General features: G+C 51.0%; 2 protein-coding genes across 3 annotated transcripts; one reads left to right on the top strand and one right to left on the bottom strand.

Moving 5' to 3' along the window:
- The first annotated feature begins 1,423 nt into the window (after nt 1-1,423).
- HPCA (hippocalcin) lies at nt 1,424-7,103 on the top strand. Its single transcript, XM_010952143.3, has 3 exons — nt 1,424-1,816; nt 6,067-6,172; nt 6,295-7,103. Exons 1-3 carry the CDS (start codon nt 1,439-1,441, stop codon nt 6,390-6,392), a joined length of 582 nt encoding a protein of 193 aa, XP_010950445.1. The 5' UTR covers nt 1,424-1,438; the 3' UTR covers nt 6,393-7,103.
- Nucleotides 7,104-7,226: 123 nt separating this feature from the next.
- TMEM54 (transmembrane protein 54) lies at nt 7,227-13,388 on the bottom strand. 2 transcript variants are annotated; one of them, XM_010952145.3, is made up of 6 exons: nt 13,177-13,388; nt 10,708-10,901; nt 8,491-8,550; nt 8,144-8,332; nt 7,884-8,018; nt 7,227-7,507 (listed from the first exon to the last, which is right to left on the bottom strand). In XM_010952145.3, exons 1-6 carry the CDS (start codon nt 13,241-13,243, stop codon nt 7,439-7,441), a joined length of 714 nt encoding a protein of 237 aa, XP_010950447.2. In that variant the 5' UTR covers nt 13,244-13,388; the 3' UTR covers nt 7,227-7,438. The 2 variants fall into 2 exon arrangements, with proteins under 2 accessions (XP_010950447.2, XP_045370576.1); XM_045514620.2 differs by having other exon boundaries at nt 13,228-13,388.
- Nucleotides 13,389-20,805: the final 7,417 nt, after the last annotated feature.

Below are 20,805 nucleotides of genomic sequence, written 5' to 3'. Positions count from 1 at the left end.
GTCCCTGCCCAGAACTGCCTGGCTGTCTCCTCTCCAATGCTTCCCCCTCAGCCCTCCAGTCTAACCTCCTGCACTGAGGAGACCTTTCTGGACTAGATGAAGGGTAAGTGTTGGGGGAGGGTTGACTGGCTAGGGGGTCTCCCTGGAAGAGGGCACACTTGGAGGTCTGAGAAGGGCTGCAGCTCCCTCTCCTGGCACCTGGTAGCATCCCTGGGTAAAGAAAGAAAAGTGGCAAGGGTCCCTGAGGGTCTCACATGTAGCTGGCTATGTGAAAGGTGTCGACATGAGAGCTGGCTTGTGATGGCATGTGTGAGACATGTGGGGTCATGGGTTGGTTATCTTGATGCATAGGGTATTGGAGTTGTGCGTGCTTGGTGCCATACCAGTACGTGTGAGTTGTGGAGCAGAGAGAATGTTGTCATGTGTGGACGCATGCTGACCCTGGGTGGGTGTGTGCTGGTGTGTGAGTGACATGGGACCTAGTGTGTGGATGTGGTGAGCTGTGTAGCATAATATGTATCAATATATATTCATTTGCTTATTGTGCATGAATCTTGAGGCATCTGGATACATGTAAATCGTTTTTATTTATTTTAACACTCAGGTAGCACTTATATGTCTGGCATCTTTCTAAGTGCTTCACATGTATTAACTAATTTAATCCCCACAACAATAATGAAGTAGATACCATTACCCTCACTTTACAGATGAGGCAGACAGAGTTTAAGGAATTTGCCCAAGGTCACACAGCTGATAAGAAGCAGAGCTGGCAACCAAACCCAGGTGGTCTGGCTCTGGTGCCCAGACTAACACTTACCTTATGCTGCCCCTTGTCAGGCCCATGTGTGTGGGAGGGCAAACAGGTCAATGTCTGGGCTGCAGGTGTATTTTATGTGAGCAGGCTTGTGTGAGGCAGTGAGGGGGCAGTGGGTAGGAGGGAGGAGAACCAGAGGGCTTTTCTGTACTTCTCTGGGCAACTCTGGGAGTCAGCCCTGTCGCTCCATAGCTCTGTGTCCTGAACCAGGTCACCTCACTTCCCTGAGCCTGCCTTCTCATCTGTAAAATGGCCTAATCCCCAGGCTTCACTTCGTGAGGGTGAAACAGTGTACACCTGTGAGGGCTCAGTGGCTGGTGCTGAGAAGGGCCTCAGTAAAGGTGAACTCCCTTCTCTTCCTCTGTTTCCAGGTCTGTTCCCTGGGGAGTAGAAGGTCAGGGGAAGTGGTGTGAAGCTCACACAGAGGCAGGGTGCCAGGGTGTGTGCAAGCTGTGACCTTGGTCCAGCTCCTGTCTCTCACTGGGTCAAGAGAGAGGCTGGGGTGGCTGGTGACTGATGCCTGGGAGTCCTCCTGGAGTGGGATCAAGGAGCCAGGAGGATCTGACCACTCCTCTTTGTCCTTTGACCCCCTTGGGGACCCAGGTAGGACTTGGCTTGGCTGCCATGGGCAAGCAGAACAGCAAGCTGCGGCCAGAGATGCTGCAAGACCTGCGGGAGAACACGGAGTTCTCGGAGCTGGAGCTGCAGGAGTGGTACAAGGGCTTCCTCAAGGACTGCCCCACGGGCATCCTCAACGTGGATGAGTTCAAGAAGATCTACGCCAACTTCTTCCCCTACGGTGATGCCTCCAAGTTCGCCGAGCATGTCTTCCGCACTTTCGACACCAACAGCGATGGCACCATCGACTTCCGGGAGTTCATCATCGCACTGAGCGTGACCTCACGTGGCCGCCTGGAGCAGAAGCTCATGTGGGCCTTCAGCATGTACGACCTGGACGGCAACGGCTACATCAGCCGCGAGGAGATGCTGGAGATCGTGCAGGTGGGTCCCTCAGAATGCCAGGCCCAGGGCCCAGCAGCTTGTACCCACCGTCCCTCTTCATCCTCTCGACAGTCCTCATGGGTAGGTAGTGGCAGGTGCTACTTTTACCACCCATTAAAAAAAGTCTTTAATAGGAAGTAATTTCCTACTTTAAAATAAACTGAGAAAACTTCTCTATACCCTTTACCCAGCTTCACCAATTAATATTTCACCACATTTGCTTTATAATGATAAGTGTGTGTGCGTGTGTGTAATGTTTTGTTGTTGTTCTGCACATGACTCTCTACCCCTGAATATATCAGGATAGATTTCCTAAGAACAGGGACATTCTCTTATGTAACTCATAATATGATTATCAAAGTCAGGACATTTAACATAGAAACAATGCTATTATCTAACTTACAGACCATATTCCAATTCTGCCAACTGTCTCAATAATGTTCTTTATAGCATTTTTTGTCCTAGTCCGAGATCACACACTGCATTTAGTCATCATATCTCTTTAGGCCGCTTTAATCTGTAACAGTTCCTCAGCCTTTCTTTGTGTTTCAAGACTTGACATTTCTGCAGAGTACAGGCAGTTATGTTTCATTGATCCTCATTTACTCAGAAACAAATGCTCAGAGAGGTAAAGACATTTGCTTGAGGCCACCCAGCCTGTGAATGGGCCACCTGGCTCCACCGCCCACATTCCATCTGAGTACCCAGCCACCTTCCAACTAACTGAGAGCAGACTAAGAGCCTAGTACTGAGTGAGATGTGTATACCCATGAACTGAGTGCATCCTTACAACCCCATGAGGCTCAGAGAGGTGAAGTAGCTTGCCCAAGATCACACAGCATCTAAGTGGAGTCAAGTTCAAGTTGGCCACCACTCAATACTGCCTCTTGAAAGGGGTCTGACTTCCAGTTCTGAAGCTGGCTTCTACTCTCAGATTGCTCATCTGTAAAATGGGGATGGTGAGGCTGATCTCATGGGGAGATTTGAGGACCCGATATGAATGTCCTTTCTCAGTACAAATTTAAATAAGACCATATTAGCTTTACCTCAAAAAACTTCCAGAGGTGCCCCCTCCCCTCAGCAGCATTGAGGTCCATCAGGGCTCTGAATCTATTTTATCTATCCAGTTCCTTGTTCACTTTTTTCCTGAGCCTCTGTTTCTTCGCCTGTAAAGTGAAGATGTTAACCCCCTGCTTCCAAGGCTACTGTGGATATGAAGCAGGACAGGGATTCCAGCAGAGGGCCCGGAATATAATTGATATTCAGTAAACATTAGTGATTGTCAGTTATTATTTTTCCCTCCGCACATTCTCTGCTCTAGCCAGAATGGCCTTTTCCATGTCCTCGGAATGTGCCCTGAGTAATCTTGCTGCACCATTTTGCACACGCTCTTGCTTCCTTTCCTTCTGCCTCTCTGAATCCTTTCCCCTCTGGTTCCTCAGGTCTGCTGACTGCTCCCCCTCCCAACTCATCCAGCCCCTAGTGGACTCTTGACTTTGGTTTCTGGGTCTGCTCTCTCCAGCTAGAGTAGAATGGGCTGTCTTGGGATGTGGTGCCCTCCCTACGACTGTCACTAGTGGGAAAGTCTTAAAGTTTGTCAACGACTCCCATGGGCCAGGCATTAACTGTTGATGGATAGTGGGGAGTTCTGGGGGTACTGGTGGAAGGGTGGAGGTAGCCAGGATGGTGGACGATCATTCAGGGATTGGGCAGCAGCTGGATACCAACCAATCTGGAGGAAGTTCATATTTTACCATTTAGTGTGGTTGCACTGGTGTATACTGGTAAACCTCACCCTTGCTGGGAGTGCCAAGCCCAGGGCACTGGTCTAGCCAGCTCCATTCTTTGGGCATCCTCGGGAACCCTTCCTGGCTGGCCTCTGCTATCTAGACCCTGATTTCCTTCATGGCAGTCCAGCAGCCCCAGACGGTAGGTGCAGACAGAACTCTGCAAACCCAAGTGACTGATTAATTACAAGTCAGCTCCAGTGAAACAATGAGTGAGTAGCAATTCCAGACAATTAATTAGGAGGCCCAGGAGAAGGGTTGTCACAAGAGGAGCAGTCACTCTCTAAGTTACTCACTCAGTCCTTCTCAGGATGCAGCCCTGTGTCAGGGGGCGGGCACACTGGAAGGGAAGAGACTGCACCTCGGCCTTTTGGGGCTCCCACTCTGCTGGGAGAGAAAAGTGTCCAGACCACACGGACCAGCTCGGAGACAGGGGTGTAAAGGTGACAGCTGGGAGTCCAGGGCACTGAAGGGCAGGGAAGATCTGAGGATGTGGTGGATGAGTAATGATTATAATTTGAGCTGTTGTTTACTTACTGTAGCCAACTACACACATTATCTCATTTAATACTCCAGACAATCCTAATGAGAGAGAGAGATCATTACTCCCATTTTACAGATGAGGAAACTGAGGTTAAGTAGTTGTCCAAGGCTACAGAGCAAGTAAGTAGTGGTACCAGGATGCCACTCCTGGTCCACCTTACTTCAAAGCCCCCGCTTTGAGGAGCCATCAGCACTCCATAAGCATCTATCCAGCAGCCAAGAGGGAGTGGATTCTAATCCAGTCTCTGTCATCAATTCCTTTTCTGAGCCTTGATGTCTTATCTGGAAGATGGAGATCTTGATACCTGCTCTTCATGGCTGTTGTGAGATTGAGAATAATGTATGTAAAGTAACTCCTACATAGTGCCTGTAAATGGTAGCTAGTGTTATAGTTCCAGGCAGAGGCTATATGCTGGGAAAGGCCCAGGGGTGTTTGGTTGTGGTAGAATCACCTACCAGGGGAGGCCTGATGAGACATCACAGGGACCAGAGTGTGAAGTGCCTTGAAAGCCCAGGGCCAAATGTTTGGATTCAGTAACAGAGGGCAGTGGGAGGTGCCAATCGCTTTTAAACAGGGGAGTCCCTGCCAAATGCCAGGCACTGTGCTAAATTCTGGGGATATGGGCACTAGCTAGACATCTGTGGCCCTTATCTGTTTGCTGGGGCGAGGAGCAATCCTACAAAGGCACAATTACTTCCAGAGGTGTCCCCAAAGGAGGCTCTGGGGTAGCACATGGGCCCTGACCCAGCCGGGATCAGAGAAGACTTCCCCAAGAAAGCTCTGTGTAAGCCCAGCCCCAAGGAGGAGTGGGAGGCAGCAGAAGGAGCGTGGGGCAGCATCCAGAAGGAGATGGGTGCACAGCGGGCCTGAAGGGAGGCCTGTGTATGATGGGAATGAGGGGGCGTCCCCTGGGCGGGGGACATGGCGGTGGAGACTGTGTTTGGAAAGAGATTTCAGAGGCAGCGTGGGGACAGGTCCGGGGGAGAGAGGCCAGAGGAGACCACTGTGGAGGCCGAAGCCGGATGTGGGGCTAGGGAAGTTTATAGGATGGGAGAAGGAAAGCTTCTTGGAGGAGGCGTCAGTAGCAGAATGCTGGCAGATTGAGGGGACTGGTCTGGTTCTTGAACTCCGGGGTGCCGGGACCCAGCCCACAGACCAAGCCCTAAGTTCTCTGTGTATATTTACCGCAAAAACCCCTCCTACGAGGCGCCTCAGAGCTCCTGTATCTGGAGGCTGCAGTCTTGGGCCCAGCAGAGTCCAGGTTGTCTCCGCCCCCGGCAGATGCTTATACACGTTTATATGCATAATGTCCCTCGCCCCGGTGGACCCAGCTGCCTCCGGCCCTCCAGCCCTCAGGTCTGCTCTGCGCCCCCTGCCGGTCACAGTGGCATCGCAGCCCAGTGCCACCCTCTCCGCCCAGCGCCCCCCGTGGGCCATCCAGCTCGGGCCGCCCGGAGCCCCAGAGTTTCTGAGAAGCAGCTCTTCTAATCTGGTAGTTACCCCGAAACCTGAGACCCCGGGCACAAGCTCCTAGGCCCGGCGTTCCTGACCCTTCGCCATCTGGGCCCCGATGGCTTCCAACCATGTCTCCTGATCCTCTGCATTCAGCCACCCCCAAATTCTCTGAGCCTACTCGGAGCTTCCCGCTTCGGGGCCTTTGTACATGCAGATCCCTCTGCCAGCAATTCGTTTCCCACCGAAAGTTCCAAGGGAATTTGTTCAGGGCTCTCTCCAACAGCCCTCTCTTCTGGGAAGCCTTCCCAGTTACTCCTTCCAGAGCCCCTCCAGTGCCCCACGCCCCTGTCACCCCCTCTAGCCTCATCTTGCCCGTCAGCGCACCTGGCGGCATTTTAGAAAGTTGGGGGTGGAAGGCTCAGGCAGGCTCCGCTCACTCACTGCCTTCCCTTCCCACCCCCCAGGCCATTTACAAGATGGTTTCGTCCGTGATGAAGATGCCGGAGGATGAGTCGACCCCAGAAAAAAGGACTGAGAAGATCTTCCGCCAGATGGACACAAATAACGACGGTGAGGACGCAGGGGCGGGGCGGGGCGGGGCGGGAGCCACTCCCCCTTCCTCTCCTGCGGCTCTGCTCTGCCTCCCCTTGCTTTGCTGCTGCCTTCTCTCTCACTGCTCCCCTCTCCCGCAGGCAAGCTGTCGCTGGAGGAGTTCATCCGCGGGGCCAAAAGCGACCCGTCCATCGTGCGTCTGCTGCAGTGCGACCCCAGCAGCGCCTCCCAGTTCTGAGCGAGAGGAGCCAGGTTTCCCCTCCCCGCCTTCACTGGCCCTCTCCCAGCACTCAGCTTCCTCGCCTTTGTGTCTATCCAGGCTGGGGGTCAGATTGCCACCCCCCCAGGGTCTGCACTCTGCGGGGCATATGGAGAAAGCAACCCTGAAGGCCCCCCACGGCCCAAGCCAGCAAGTGGCTAGCACCCTCCCAATCCAAGAGGCAATATCTCCCTTCGGCAATGATGGAGGCACATGCTCTGGTTTGGTCTGTCCCTCAGAGTCAGCCCTCCCTTACCTAAACCTCAGAACTTCAGCCATCCCTCCCCTCCACGCCCTGCCCCTGTCCCCAACACACACACAGTCATGAGGCCAAGCTTCCCTCCCTCAACCAGGGGAAATTTCCCCTACCTCCACCCCGACCCCTGCAGACAGCCTGGGTGGAGCTGGGAATCATACCCAGGTAAGGAGCCTGTCTTTATTTGGAGGGGAGAGAAAGATTCCAGAGGTGTGGGGGGTTGGAGGAAAAACCTTCCTTGCGCTGTCCTTCCCTGCAGGAGGGCCTCAACCCTTCCTGCTCCAGCCCTTGTTGGCCTGGAGGCCATGATGCAAAAGGAAAATCTCCTGATTCCAGACCGCCCCCTACCGTGGGTCCCATGCACCCCTGCTTGTATCTCAGCACTTGGATGAAAACAAACCCACTGACCCCTCTGTGAATCTTGCCTCTTCAGCCACACACACAGGCCCACAGACAGATGGGCAGACACACCTAGAGCCTCACCCACAGTGTCTTGTGTAGGAAAGAAGCACAGGCCCCCCCCGGCCGAGCCCTCTCCCCAGCTGCATGCATCCATGTGGAGCATCTCTGTTCTTTTTAATAACTTCAGAATAAAGTCTTGTTTCAGTGCAGTGAGCTGGGTGGCTGGGCAAGGGAGTTGAAAGCCCCACCCAGGTCCTGGAGTGGCCATTGAGCCTTCTTGGCTGGCTCCAGGAATCCTGGCCTGATCACAGTGCAGACTTGGTTGCAGGGCCCCGGTGGCCAGGGTGCCCGGGTGAGGCATCAGCTGTCAGAGGGTCAGTGGCTCAGAGCTGGTGTAACTCAGCAGGTCTCGGTCCTCCACGGGCTCCGGGCTCTCCTGCATTGGCAGAGACACAGGAGGCTGCCAGGCCTGCTGGGACTGGGTCTGGGACACCCAGAAATAAGGAGGAGGGAGCAATGGTAGGATCTCTGGGGCAAAGGGACATCACTACTCCCCATTGTGCAAGAGCCAGGCCATACCCTTCGAGTGCCCCCAATTCCAGCCCAGCTACCCTTCTTCCCCAAGACTCAGCCTGGGACTTGGGAGAGCCGGGTGTCAGCTGTATGACTTAGCTGGGAGATATGACCTCTCTGAGGTCCCGAGGAGAAAACTATTGACCCAGTTCTCAAAGTGAAGGCCCTGTACAGAGGAATATGTGCAGGGGTTCCCAGGAAATATGGGAAGTCAGGACTTGGGGGGTGGCAGGCCTTACCAAGTGGTGGTTGCTTTTCCCCAACCAGGGCCTCAGTTTCAGCAGCTGGTGGGCGAGCTGGGCGCAGCGCACAGCAAATACACTCTCTGCCATGCAGAACAGTAACGAGATGCCCCAGAGGCACAGGCTGGAGCTCTGTGAGGGGACAGGGGGCAGAGATGGCTGCCTAGGGTTGGGGACTAGAGTGCGGGACTCCAAGAACCCCTCCCACCTCTGATGAGCACCTGGGCATCCCCCCTACCCCCGGCCTAGGCACTCACGTAAATACGCGTGGGGTCGAAGGGACAGTCGGGCGCCAGTGCCAGTAGTTCGGGGCTCCCAAAAGTGCAGGCGGCCAGCAGTGCCCGTCCCTGGGTGGCAAAGGTCACGGCGATCGTGGCCAAGAGGCCAAGAGCACAGGTCAGACAGAGAAGGGCACAGGCCACGCTCGAGCTCAACACTGTCCAGCGCTGGATGGAGGAGGCCACTGGTCAGTGGACATCAGGCTTGGCCCCATGGGTGGATCTGGCCCCCCGAGGGGGTCAGCATCATCCCCTCCAAGCAGGCCAGGCCCTTGGGTGGCTGCTGCCCCCACCCCTACAGCCCCATCCCAGGAGGTGCTACATACCAGGGGCACGCTGGGGAGGTAGCGTGACAGCACGATGACTGCAATGCCTGAGGTGATGACCTGTGGAGGAGGCGAAAGTCAGCCCTGACCCTGCTGCTGGAGGAGAGTAGGCGGGGTGGTGGTGGTGGTGGTGGTGGTGAAGGCCACTCTCCAATAAAGATTTCACCAATGCCAACTCCAGTCCTCCAAACCCCTACCCTCTGCTTAGCTGTGGCCGAGTTACCTCCATCTGCACGGAGGCACTGCCTCTTCATGGTTCAGACCTGAAGTAACGTTTCTAAACACAACTGCTTCCTGCCTACAACCTTCCATGACTCCCTACTGCCTGCAGCTGTGTGTCTCAAACAGGGACCTGTGTATCCCAGGGCCGCAGGGCCATGTCACAGGATATATGACACATCTCCCTGGAGTGGAAAAGATCTTGGAAGAAACTAAATAACTGACAAGGAACTAAAAACAAAATTGTTATTGGAAAACAAACCAGGACACCTTATGGCATAGAATTCAAAATCCCTGGGAAAATTTTAAATTATTACTCACAGTGACCTGGCCCTAGTCCTGTGAGTTTCTCAACTCCACCCTGGGCCAGTCTTCTCCCTCACTGCCCTGGATATGGACAACCACACAGAGCCTGCCCTTGATGCTACCTACACAGTGCCCTCTCAGGAATGCCCTTCCTGTTCCTCTTTACCTGCTCGGGTTCTTCCCACTGTGGGCCTCCCTAAGCACCCCAGTCCCAAGAGATGGGCCCACCCCACTGTCTGGCCCAGCAGCTGCCCTCTAGATCTGTTGGGCTCCACTCAGCCAGGCCTCCTCCTTCAGTTCCCTCACTGTACCAGGCATGGGCTGGACCCGTGGGAGGTAGGTGAGATGATGTGGGGTCCAGCAATGCTTTTAATCCACTGTGCAGCCACAGGTGAGTGCCTCAAACTCTCTGGGGTAAGCCCCACTCAGCAAGATGAGCTCAAGGAAAGGACACTGGTGTCAGTCAGAGATTGTTTCAAATGCATCTTGGCTTCTTTGTATCAGCAGGAGGTTGGGTGAATCCGAGTCTAGGTGTCCCCCTCTGTAAAATGGGGCAATAATGGCCCCATGTTGGGATTAACTGAGGAAGTAAGGACACAGCTGAAGTTGTCCAGCTCAGAGCCCATCCCTGGTGGACCCCCTAACCCCGAACTCACTGCCTTCCCTGCTTTCCTCACAAGGCTGGTGAGAATAACAAACAATGATAATAGTAACTTCAGGGGACACCGCACACATCTGCACAGCCCAGCTCTGTCCCACCAGCCAGGGCTCTCCTACTTGCTGGGGCCTGTGATCCTCACTCACCCAACCATGGGATCAGCAGGCTGTCTGAGCTTCATTTTGCAGGGAAGGGAACAGGCTTAGAGAAAGAAATAAGTCCCTCAGCCAGAAGGTGGCAGGGATGGGACTCAGACACTGATGTGTGGATGCTCCCCAAAGCCTGCGGCCACCTCTGCTGAGTGGGAAAGGGCTTTATGAACTTGAGAATACCAGGCCCCTTCAATCGTGTATTCATCAAACAGGTACTGACATCTGGTCATGACCATGGCTACCATCTATTGAGCATTTACTATTGACCAGGCCTAATGCTAAGCTCCTGCCAAACTGGTTTTTTTTTGGTCTCCAGAACAAACCTTATCCACTTCCACGTCCACACCTCTGCCAGTCTCTGTATTCGAAATGCCATCCCAGGCCCCTCTTCTACCTGCTGGCCCCAGCATAACTCATACCTGGGCTATGGTCATTGCAGCCTATCTGTGAACTCTTATTCATCCATCAATATCCACCTCAGGGCCTCCACCTCTGTGAACCCTCCCAAGCTGAGCTGATGTTCCTTTCTTCTGTCTAATGGTGCCTTGACTATTTCCCTATTGTAATAATAATCCTAACTCACAGCAGTGAGTGCAAACCAGGCACCAGGCACTGTGCTAAGCACTTTATGTGAATGATCTCAATCAGTACTCATCAGGACCCTCTGAGATGGACACTACTACCATCCCCATCTTATAGATGAGGAAGCTGAGGCAAAGAGAGTGTGAGTGACTTGTGAAGTTGATAAGTGGCAGGTTAGTAAGGGGTTAGTGCTCAGGGCTCTTTGCCTGCCCACCCCAGGTTTTGGAAGGGGCCTCATCAAAGACCTTCCCAGCTCCCTCCATCCCCCTCCCCCAAGTCATCCTCCCAGCCTGGCCATACCAGGATGGCGGAAGTGACAGAGAGGATGTCGACCATGCAGTACTGCAGAGCCACAGCATCGTGGGGGGCAGCCACGTAGCGCAGCACGGTGCCATGGAGTAGAGCTGCCACGATGAAGCTCACGTGGCCCAGCACCACCAGCACCAGCCCCGTCTTCATCAGCACCTTCCGGAAGTCCCCCACACTCAGGCCATCTGTAAGGGACAGCCATGTCAGGGCCATAGGTGGGGCTCATTCTGCCAGACAGAGGAGGAAAGTGAGGCCCTGGCAGGGGTGATGGACATTTGGTTCTAAATCTATTTCTGGGTGACTTGGGGCCAGTAACTTGTCTTCTCTGAGCCTCAGTTTCCTCATCAGGAAAAGGGGTTCACAGTGATTTCATGAGAGTCCTTGGAACACTAAGGTTGGAAAAGCACACAAATGGGACTTAATAAAGGGTAGCAGTCCTTGTTAAAGTGTTCAAGGTCATGAGCAGCAGGGCCAGGATTGGAATCCAGGTCTCTAGCTCTAGATCCATGATCCTTCCATTAAGCTTCCCATCCACTGATTATTGCATCTATGTACTTGTTATACCAGTGTTCACTGAGTACCTGCTCCATGCCAGGCCCTGAATTACCATACAGAGCTTGACAGGCACTGTCTAGGCCCCAAGGAGCCCCTCATTCACTGGGCAGGGATCAGGTCCTGCTCAGGATTCAGTTTGGGGATAGAGCCTGGCACACAGTAGATACTCAACTCACAATTGCTGAACTGACTCAGGGCAGGAAACTCAAGCTTCTGAGCCTCCCTTTCCCCATCTGTAAAACAGGAAGAATAATCCTTGTCTCCCAGCAGGGAAAGAGGATCCCATGAGGAGGGGATGGGAAAGTGGGGCACACCCTAGGGGTGCTGGGAAAAGCAAGCTCTGGGTGCAGGGGCCTGAGCAGGGACAAGGTAAGCAGGGGAAGCCAGGGTTAAAAGAACATCAGGGACTCAGATGCAGATTCCCTCTGAGTGTCCAAGTGGCTGCTCAGCCCCTATCTATACATCCCCAGGAATTGGGAGCCCTCCTCCCAGCTGTTCCAGATCTGTTCTCTGGGTCCTGGCTCTGCCCTGACACACACCACGCTGGCCCCCTAGGCACACAGGCCCCCTCACTCTAGCCAGCTCTGTGAGACTGGAAGTCTGGCCTCGCCCCTAGAACTAAATATCCCCTCTTCTTCCTTTAGCTGTTCCTTGTGGTACCTGTGAGTCCCTTCCTAGACGTTAGTGTCCCCAATTTTGGCAGAAAGTGTTGGGTCATATTTCATATATGGGAGTTCTGCAGCAGAGAGAAAGAAAGAAGAAATCCCTAGATTGGATGTTCTTGGGGGCCCTGTGCCAAGAGGAGGTCCTCAGGGAGGGATGGGAATACTCAGTCACAGCGTGTCTGTGTGATCTTGCACCAGCCTCCCTCCTTTCTGGGCCCCAGATTCCCCACGTGTAAAATAGGAAGGGGTTGGTCTAGCTGGGTCTCTGGGATCCCTGGAACCTGCAGGACCCCAGGAGCTGCAGCAGGTGGAGGAGAAGCAAAGGGCACACCACAGGCAGTGTGGAGCTGGAATGGCGTCATAAAGATTAACTTCTGGCCAAACAGGAAGGGGCATGGCAGCTTCGTCCCAGGGGCCTGACCCACCTTACCCCATCCACCCACCTACCTGGGAGCCCAGATAGCACCCCGCTCAGGGCTGGGCTCATGAACAACAGCATCTCGGGATCGAGACTTGGTCCAATGGAGGTACAGCGCCAGCGTGGGGCTGTCCCTGGAGCACTGGACAGAGTCACAGGACAGTCCTTGGCTTCTCTGTTTTTATGTGACCATTTACGGAGTACTTAGCAATGTCGCTGGCACAATGGTAAACACTTACTCTTAGGAGCTAACTTCATTGGCACCATCATCCTAGGAGGTGGTGCTACCCTCACCACTTTACAGATGAGGAAACTGAGGCTCACAAGGTCTCTTGGCTACAGAGTGGAGACGCTCCAGGTCTGTCTGTTGCCTAAGAGCAGCATCACTGTGACCAGGAAGCGAGGGGAAGGGGACACATCAGTCCCACTCCTCTGTCTGGATCCTGTTTGCCAATGGCCTTTCCCACCCGGCCTGGTTTGAGGGAGTGGAGGGTATGGAGGTGGGAGCCCTTTACAAGTCGAGGGAGCTAATGGCAGGCAGCCTCTACCTCAGTACTCCCTGGGCTCTGAATCCCCCTCCCTCTGCCCTCCCTTCTGAGCAAGGTGCGGGCGGCTCTCCTCCCACCTGGGGTCCCTCCTCTGCAAGAAAAAGTGGGGACGGGGGAGGAGCCTAAGTGCTCCTTCATATCGAGAAGATACCAGCAGCCCTCCTCCCTCCAGCTCAGTGCTGGGGAAACTGAGGCCCAGAGTGGAAAGTGGCCCGCAGAGAAGGCAGCCTGGCCCCCGGGGTTCCGGGCTCCTACTACAGTGCTCCGCCCCTACCAGAGGGTCTGGGGCGGGTTCGGAAGTCCCGGGCTGTCCTCCGCGGCTCACCCCGGCGCAGGCACATCTCGGCCTCAGCGCGACGTTTCCGCGTCTCCGTGGCGGCTTCAGCGGGGCTCCAGAAGCCGCGGGGGGCCGGGCAGCTCCCTTTCCATCCTGGTCCGCCGCCGCCGCCGCGGGCTCTGGAGAGCCCGCGCCGCGCCCACTTCCCGCCTCCAACCCTGGGTTCCCGGCGCCCGGCCGGCCTCCCTTCCCGTCACCACTCGGGCGGCCCAGCCCCGGGAGGGCCCTGGCGGCTCGTTTGCATCCCGGGCCGGTCTGACCGGCTGGGCAGCTCTTCCTGGCCCGCCCAGCTGAGTCAAACTGCTGGCCCCACCCACCCGCGTCCGCCTAAGATGCCGGCCGGGCCGGCCAACCCGCCTCCCCCACTCTCAGCCCTGCTCCTCCAGTGATGCCCATTTTACAGATGGAAAGTGAGGCCTATAGGAGTCTCGATCGTCCGGGCTAGGGAGTGAGATGGGGACCGGATGCACGTTAGCTGTGATTGTCCTCACCTGATGGGCAACTGGACAGGAAAACCCCAGGGTGAAGGTTGGGAATCACTTCTTTCTAGAGGATGGGGAGGAGTAGCAGTGGGTGGTGAATGAGCACTGGGGGACAAGGGTCTGTCCTCTGCTTGATGTATGACCTCAGGCAAATCACCTCTCCTCCCTGCCCTGGCCTGGAGGTCATCTGTCCCCCACACTGAGCAAGGCATGTGTGCCCGCAGGGGTGTGTGTGTCAGGGTAGGAGTCGGGTGGCTTTGGGGGTTAGGAGGGCTCTGTTCCTTTATCAGGAAACCAAGGGTAATAATTCCTGTCTCCTAAGGTCGTGGTGAGACAAAATGAGATATAAAAATCAGATAAGAAAAAGCATTGAAAACCCTCTAGAGAGTCTTCAAAGACAAAGAGCACATAATAGGAACCTTACTACTCCTGGCTGTTGGTTACCGTGGCCCTTTAAGTGCCAGGATGACCCGAGTCCTACTTTGTCTCATCCTCAGCATCTAGAATAAGACTCACCCAAGAGCGTCCAGACAGAAGTGGTGGAGTAAGTGGGTCTTGGTGGCCACGTTCTCCAGTGTGGCTAGGCTGTGGCTGCCTGCCCAGGCTCTCTTGGCCCCCAGAGCAGTCCTTCAGGGGGCACTTATGTGATATCTGGGCATCATCAGTTCAGTCTGCATCCCCCACCCCATTTGTCAGTGGCCTTGAGGGCAGGGGCTGGCTAGACACATCTAACATGAGATGTCCACTGAATGCGTGTGCCTTGTATATTAGGCATACACAATTTACTAATGACCAAGTCCATCTCCCAGGGGCTGCCCTGGAGAGCATGTCTGGCCACTGCAAAGCCAACGTCAAATCTCCCGTGTGTGCGTACATGAAGCTTCTCTATCAGTCAGTGTCAGGCAGTCCCCTTGACACTGAGCCCATCTGGGGCCATCTGGAATTAGGCTGGGGACCCAGACCTTCTAAATGACTTTGCTTTCAGATGCATAAATGAGGGTTCTTTTTCTATCCTTGGAACAAGACTGAGAGTTAAAGATTATTGCTCCATTTTACAGAGGAGAAAATTGAGGCCCAGAAGAATAAAGGGGCTTTTCAAAGAGCACACAGCATGTACCAATGGTTGAGCTGAAACTTGAAATCAGATCTATTTAACTGGGAAGGCTGCTCCTGAGTGTGGGGGGTGGACAGGGAAGACATAGCTTCCAGGGAGTGGGCCTGCTCTCTGGGGCCTCTGAGGAGGGAGCTGCCCACTTGTTTCCTGGCCATGGTCCAGCCTTGGTGGCCTGAAATTATTGCTATTTTCCTTCCTTATTGTCAAGCAGCCAAAGTCCATTAGTTGAGCCGCCGAGTGTCCCCTGCCTCTGCCCCACCCGTCTGCACACTGGCTTGGGGTGCTGGGGTTCTGGGCAGAACCACAGGCCAGAGCACTAGTCCCTTGTCTTCCACCAACTCACTGTGACACCCTGACAGCTCACTACCGTTCCCTGGGGCCTCAGTTTCCCCATCTGTCGAATGGAAATAGTGATTGCCTCCCCAGATTTCTGAGGGATAAAAAGACTTGAGAGATAACAGAGTGGGTTGAAACCTAGCCAGAGAAATACAAATAGTAATTCTCTCTCTTCCTGGAGCACTTAACAATCAGGTGTGGTCCAGTACACTTAAACTGGAGGCTGGGCTGGGAACTGGGAAGGGGGTTCAGGCTTCTAATCCCTGTGCAAGTCCTCTTTGTCTTATGAAGGCTTTTTCCTCCCTGATTGTTAGAACAGTTCCTCCCTGTAAGTCGAACAATCACACACAAACCCTACCAGATTCTATTTTGTATATGTAAGTCGAACAATCACACACAAACCCTACCAGATTCTATTTTGTATATGTATATACAAAGTCGAACAATCACACACAAACCCTACCAGATTCTATTTTGTATATGTATATACATGTATATAAAATGAAAAGCCAAGCGATCATGCTTGTCTGAGAAGAGAAGGTGGTTAAATGGGACTTATGCTTGTTTACAGTGACAAATTCTACATGACGTGAATGGGGGCTTTTGCTATTCTTTGTATTTTTAGTTTCTTTCTTTCTTTCTTTTTATTTTTTAAAGCTTATTGTAGAAAACTTGGAGGACAAAACAAGAAAGTGTAAGGAAGAATTCAGAATTACTTGTAATCCTCCCCACCCCCACAGACAACCATCATTCACATTTTGGAGGGTCTTTTTCCTATGTACATATGTAATTTTCTCCTTCTCTGAGACTCCTAAAACCTGGCTTTACTCTGCCCTTTCTCATCACTTTGATCTGTTGCTGTCCCTGTCACCCTCTTCATCTATCAAGGAGTTGAGTTTCCAGACCAGTTAGGCTGGTCCTAATGTCCGGCTCATCCATGTGACAGACCCTCCAATGCCCTTCCTGGATCTTTTCAGTGGCCTTCATCATGGCCTCAGCCATCTTCTCCGGTTTCACACCTTGAACTGCCCCTTCTGAAATCCCCCACCCTCGAGCATCCCACACAGGCCTCTCTTGCCCTCTGCCCATCTTCTGACTTCCCCAAGGCCGCTGGCCTGGGCTACTTTCTTGTGTTCAGTTAGCCCCATCCTGGCTTCTTCACCACCAAGCCTACATCCCAACGTTGAGCATCTCAAGTTCAGCTCAGGTGTTCAGAGGGAGAAATGAGACATGTAGGGGACTCGGACTTGGACCAGGATGGTGGCTGGGAAGATGGAGAGAGGAGGGGAGATGTGAGATATGGGGGTTTGTATGCAGGTTAAAATTTGAGAAGCGCTGTTCTGAATCCACTCACCTCCTTGCTCCTTCTCTCAGTGGCTCCTCCAGCTCCACATGGACCACACTCTATTCCTCATCCTCCCCCTTTCTGCCAAGTCCTTCCAATCAGCCTATAAACATACCCAAGTCTCTTCTATCCTAAAAAAGCACACCCTCCCCTTGACTCCCTTTACATTTTTGTTACTGCTTTTTCACTTCCTTTCCCTTCGCCTCCAAACTTCTAGAGTGAATTATCTTTATATGCCGTCTCCATCTTCTCAGCTACTGCCTCCTCCTCAATCCACAGCAATAAGGTTCAGCCCTCCACTGGGAGAGCCCTGGTCTAGGTCTCCAGTGACTTTTTATTTTATTTTATTTTTTGTTGAAGTGTAGTTGATTACAAGAATTCAAAAAAATTTTTTTGAACACACTTTATTTTTTAGAGCAGTTTTAGGATTACAGGTTCTTATTCTTCATACAGTCTCCTGCTAGCTTCTCTTCTCTTCTTTCCCTCTCAACTGAGCATTAGAAAGGAATTTTTATTCTGTCCTATTGTCTGAATGCAGCTTCATACTCCTGTTCTGAAGTTTGGATTTCTTCAAGTTATTATAAACAGTGGTCCCTCGATACTAAGCGTTTTAACTCTGTAGCTGACTTTTAAAATTTGGATATTGCTGCTACAGGGGAAAATGGGCCATGAGAGGATGGCCATGTCTCAGGTCCCAGGCAAATCCCTGGGATGTGCCCCATCAAGTGAAGGTCCTTGGCTTCATGCAGGAAAGAATTCAAGGGTGAGCCATAGTTAAGTAAAAGTAGATTTATTCAGAGAGATGACACTCCATAGACTGAATGTAGGTTGTCTCAGAAGGCCAGAGAGGCCATGAGGCATGTGTGTGTGTTTGTGTGTATGTGTAGGAGGGGTGGAGGGGTGGGGGTGGGATGATTAAAGTAGAAGTAGATATACACTCCATAGACAGAGTACGGGCCCTCTTGGAAGGTGAGGGAGTGAGAGGCCATGAGGAGCAGTGTTGCTAGTTTTTATGGGCTCAGTTATTTCATATTCTAACAAGTGGGAGGATCATTCCAACTACTCTGGGGAAGGGGCAGGGAGTCCCCGGAATTGGGCCACAGTTGGTCACCAGTGACTTCTAACTGCACTGAATCCAATGGAAGCATTCCAGCCCTTAACTTATTATTATTGGCCACTCTCTCTGTATTCCTATAGCTCTTCCTTCCTGATTTTTCCTCTACTTCTCTGGTAGTTCCTCCTCAGTCTCCTTTGTGGACATTTTGTCATCAGCTCAGCCTTTAAATATTGGTATTCCTTTGTATCCTTCCTGCTTCCTTTATGAATCCCATTGGTTAATTCATGTCGTCTCATGTCTCCCCTGTTATATGATGATTCTCCCAGACTAGACAGCTCCCCTGAGGATCAGACAAATATTCAGTTATCTTATCTCTCCTCTTAGGGGTGCAGTCACCTCAAGCTCAACATGTACCGACTGATCATTTCATCTTTCCCCCTGAAACTGCTTCTTGTGTATTTTCTCCCTCAGTTGGTGGCATCACGATGCACCCAAGCCAAAAACCTGGGAGTCGTTCCTTACTCTTCCCTCCGTTTCTACATAAAGCCAGTCATCAACTCCTGCTGATTTACATCATACTGTTTCTGTAACTAGTGCTTTCCTCTTTGTCTCTGCTGCTGTTGCCCTTGTTCAAGCGGCATCCCTTTTCCTCCAGTTGTTTTTTCATTCTACTGAGTAATCTTCTTAAAGTATAAATTAGATCACGTAACTCGTCTGCTTAAAATCAGTAACACAAAAGAAATTGAAGAAGACATAAATAAATGGGACTCCATCCCGGGCTTGTGGATTGTAAGCTTTAATATTGTTAGGATGGCAATTCTCCCCAAACTGATTGATGGATTCATTGCAGTCCCTATCAAAATCCAAGCTGCCTTTAAAAAAAAAAAAAGAAAAGAAATTGACAACCTGACCCCAAAATTCATATGGAAGTGCAGAAGGTCCAGAATTAGCCAAAACAATCTTGAAAAAGAAACAAATTGGAGGAATCACACGTTCTAAATTCAAAATCTACTACAAAGCTACAGTAATGTAGTGCTGGCATAAAACATAATAGTTCAACGGAATAGAATTGACAGTCCAAAAATAAAGAAACCAGAAATAAACCAGAAATAAAAATACACACATGGTCAGTTGATTTTTGACAAGGGCACCAAGATGATTCAAGGGAGAGAAAAAAAAGTGTTTCCAACAAATGCATCTGGAACCACTGGTATCCACATGTAAAAGGATGTAATTGGACTCCTACCTTGTACCACATACAACAATTAACTCAAAATGGATCAAAGATCTATGTATAAGCACTAAAACTATAAAACTCTTAGAAGAAAACATAAGTATAAGTCTTTGTGACCATGGAATAGGCAATGGTTTCTTAGACATGACACCAAAGGCACAAAGAAAAGATGGTAAGTTCAGCTTCATCAAAATTTAAAACTTTTGAATTTCAAAGACATTATCAAGAAGGTGAAAAGACAACCCACTGACTGAGGGAAAATATTTGCAAAGCATATATCTGATGAGGATCTAGCATCCAGAATACAAAAAGAACTATTACAACTCAATGGTAAAAATAGGCAGCCAAAAAGTAGGTAAGGTATTTGAATAGACATTTCTCCAAAGTTATACAGATGGCCAATAAGCATATGAAGATGCTGAACATCATTAGTCAGAAGGCGAATGCAAATAAAAGCTACAATAAGATACCAGTTCATCCCCACTAGGATGGCTATAACCAAAAGACAGACAATAAGCATTGAGGATGTGGAGAAATTGGAACCCTCACACACTGCTGGTGGGAATGTAAAATGGTGCAGCTATTTTGGAAAACAGTTTGGCAGTTCCTCTGAAAGTTAAACATAAAGTTACTATATGATCCAGCAATTCCAATCCTAGGTATGTACCCAAGACAACTGAAGACATAAATTCACACAGAAATTTGTACTTGAATGTTTGGGGCAGCTTTTCTCATAGTTATATCACCACATCCAGAATAGGAACCCATGGACCTAGAGATTATCATACTAAATGAAGTAAGCCTGAAAGAGAAAGACAAATACCATATGATTATACGTGGAATCTAAAAAACATGACACAAATGAACTTATTTACAAAACAGAAACAGACTCACAGACAAAGAAAATAAACTTACAGTTACCAGAGGGGGAATGGGGAGATGGAGGGATAAATTGGGAGTTCAGGACTTGCAGATACTAATTACTATATATAAAATAGATAAACAACAAGGTCCTACTTTATAGCACAGGGAACTATATTCATTATCTTGTAATAACTTATATTGAAAAAGAATATATATGTGTAAATATATATACATAAAACTGAATCACTATGCTGTACACCAGAGACTAACACAACATTATAAATCGACTAAACTTCAATTAAAAAAAATAGGAACCCACACTCTCTGCCTTCTTCCCTATTACCATAAATGAAGTCCTTTCACTCCTTTCTAAGGATAAACTCCCTCATCAAGGGGGTTTTGCTTCTGCAATTATTATCCTTTCTCTTCTGCAACATAGAGGGCTTCCTCTCCAATTGATCATTCCAATCAGCAAAACAAAACTTCCCTGGACTCCACCTGCCCTCTAGTAGGTGGCACCCCTTCCCACTTTTTCAAATCTCACTCTTCAACCCACTCGCTCTCTTTTGGGCTTGTGGCCTCACCACTCCACAAAAACTGCTCTTGCCAGGGACACCAACATCTTCCATGTTGCCAAATCCAGTGGTCACATTTCTGTTGTTACCGTAAACCTCTCAGCAATAGTCAGTCAAGGTCACTACTCCATCCTGCTTAAAGCATGCTTCTCTTGTTTCTGTGACCCTGCACCCTTCAGATTTCCCTCCTACCTCTTGTAAGTGCTCATTTTTGGTCTCTTTAGTTGATTTCCCCCTCCTGGACTCAGACTTCTAAGTCTAGTCCTCAACTACCCATTCTAAGGTCAAATCCTTGACTTTGCCATCTTTAATAGCTACACTACCTCTAAGACTATGTCTCAGACCAGGATTTCTAAGACCCTACTCCTTTACACCCACCTCCTGTCTTTCCAGTTTACTTACTCTATTACCTCCTCAGCAATTCTTCACCTTTAGACCCTCCACTCTCTTGATCCTTCATGATGGCATGCCTGAAAATTTGGGCAAAGGCCTTTTCTTTTCTCCATATGCACTCTCTTTTTCTGTAATCTTATCCAGTCTCTTGGCTTTCATACTATCA

This window comes from Camelus bactrianus, chromosome 13 (genome assembly GCF_048773025.1).
Source record: "Camelus bactrianus isolate YW-2024 breed Bactrian camel chromosome 13, ASM4877302v1, whole genome shotgun sequence".
In the NCBI taxonomy this organism is placed as follows: Eukaryota; Metazoa; Chordata; class Mammalia; order Artiodactyla; family Camelidae; genus Camelus; species Camelus bactrianus.
This window is presented reverse-complemented; position numbering and strand designations above follow the sequence as displayed.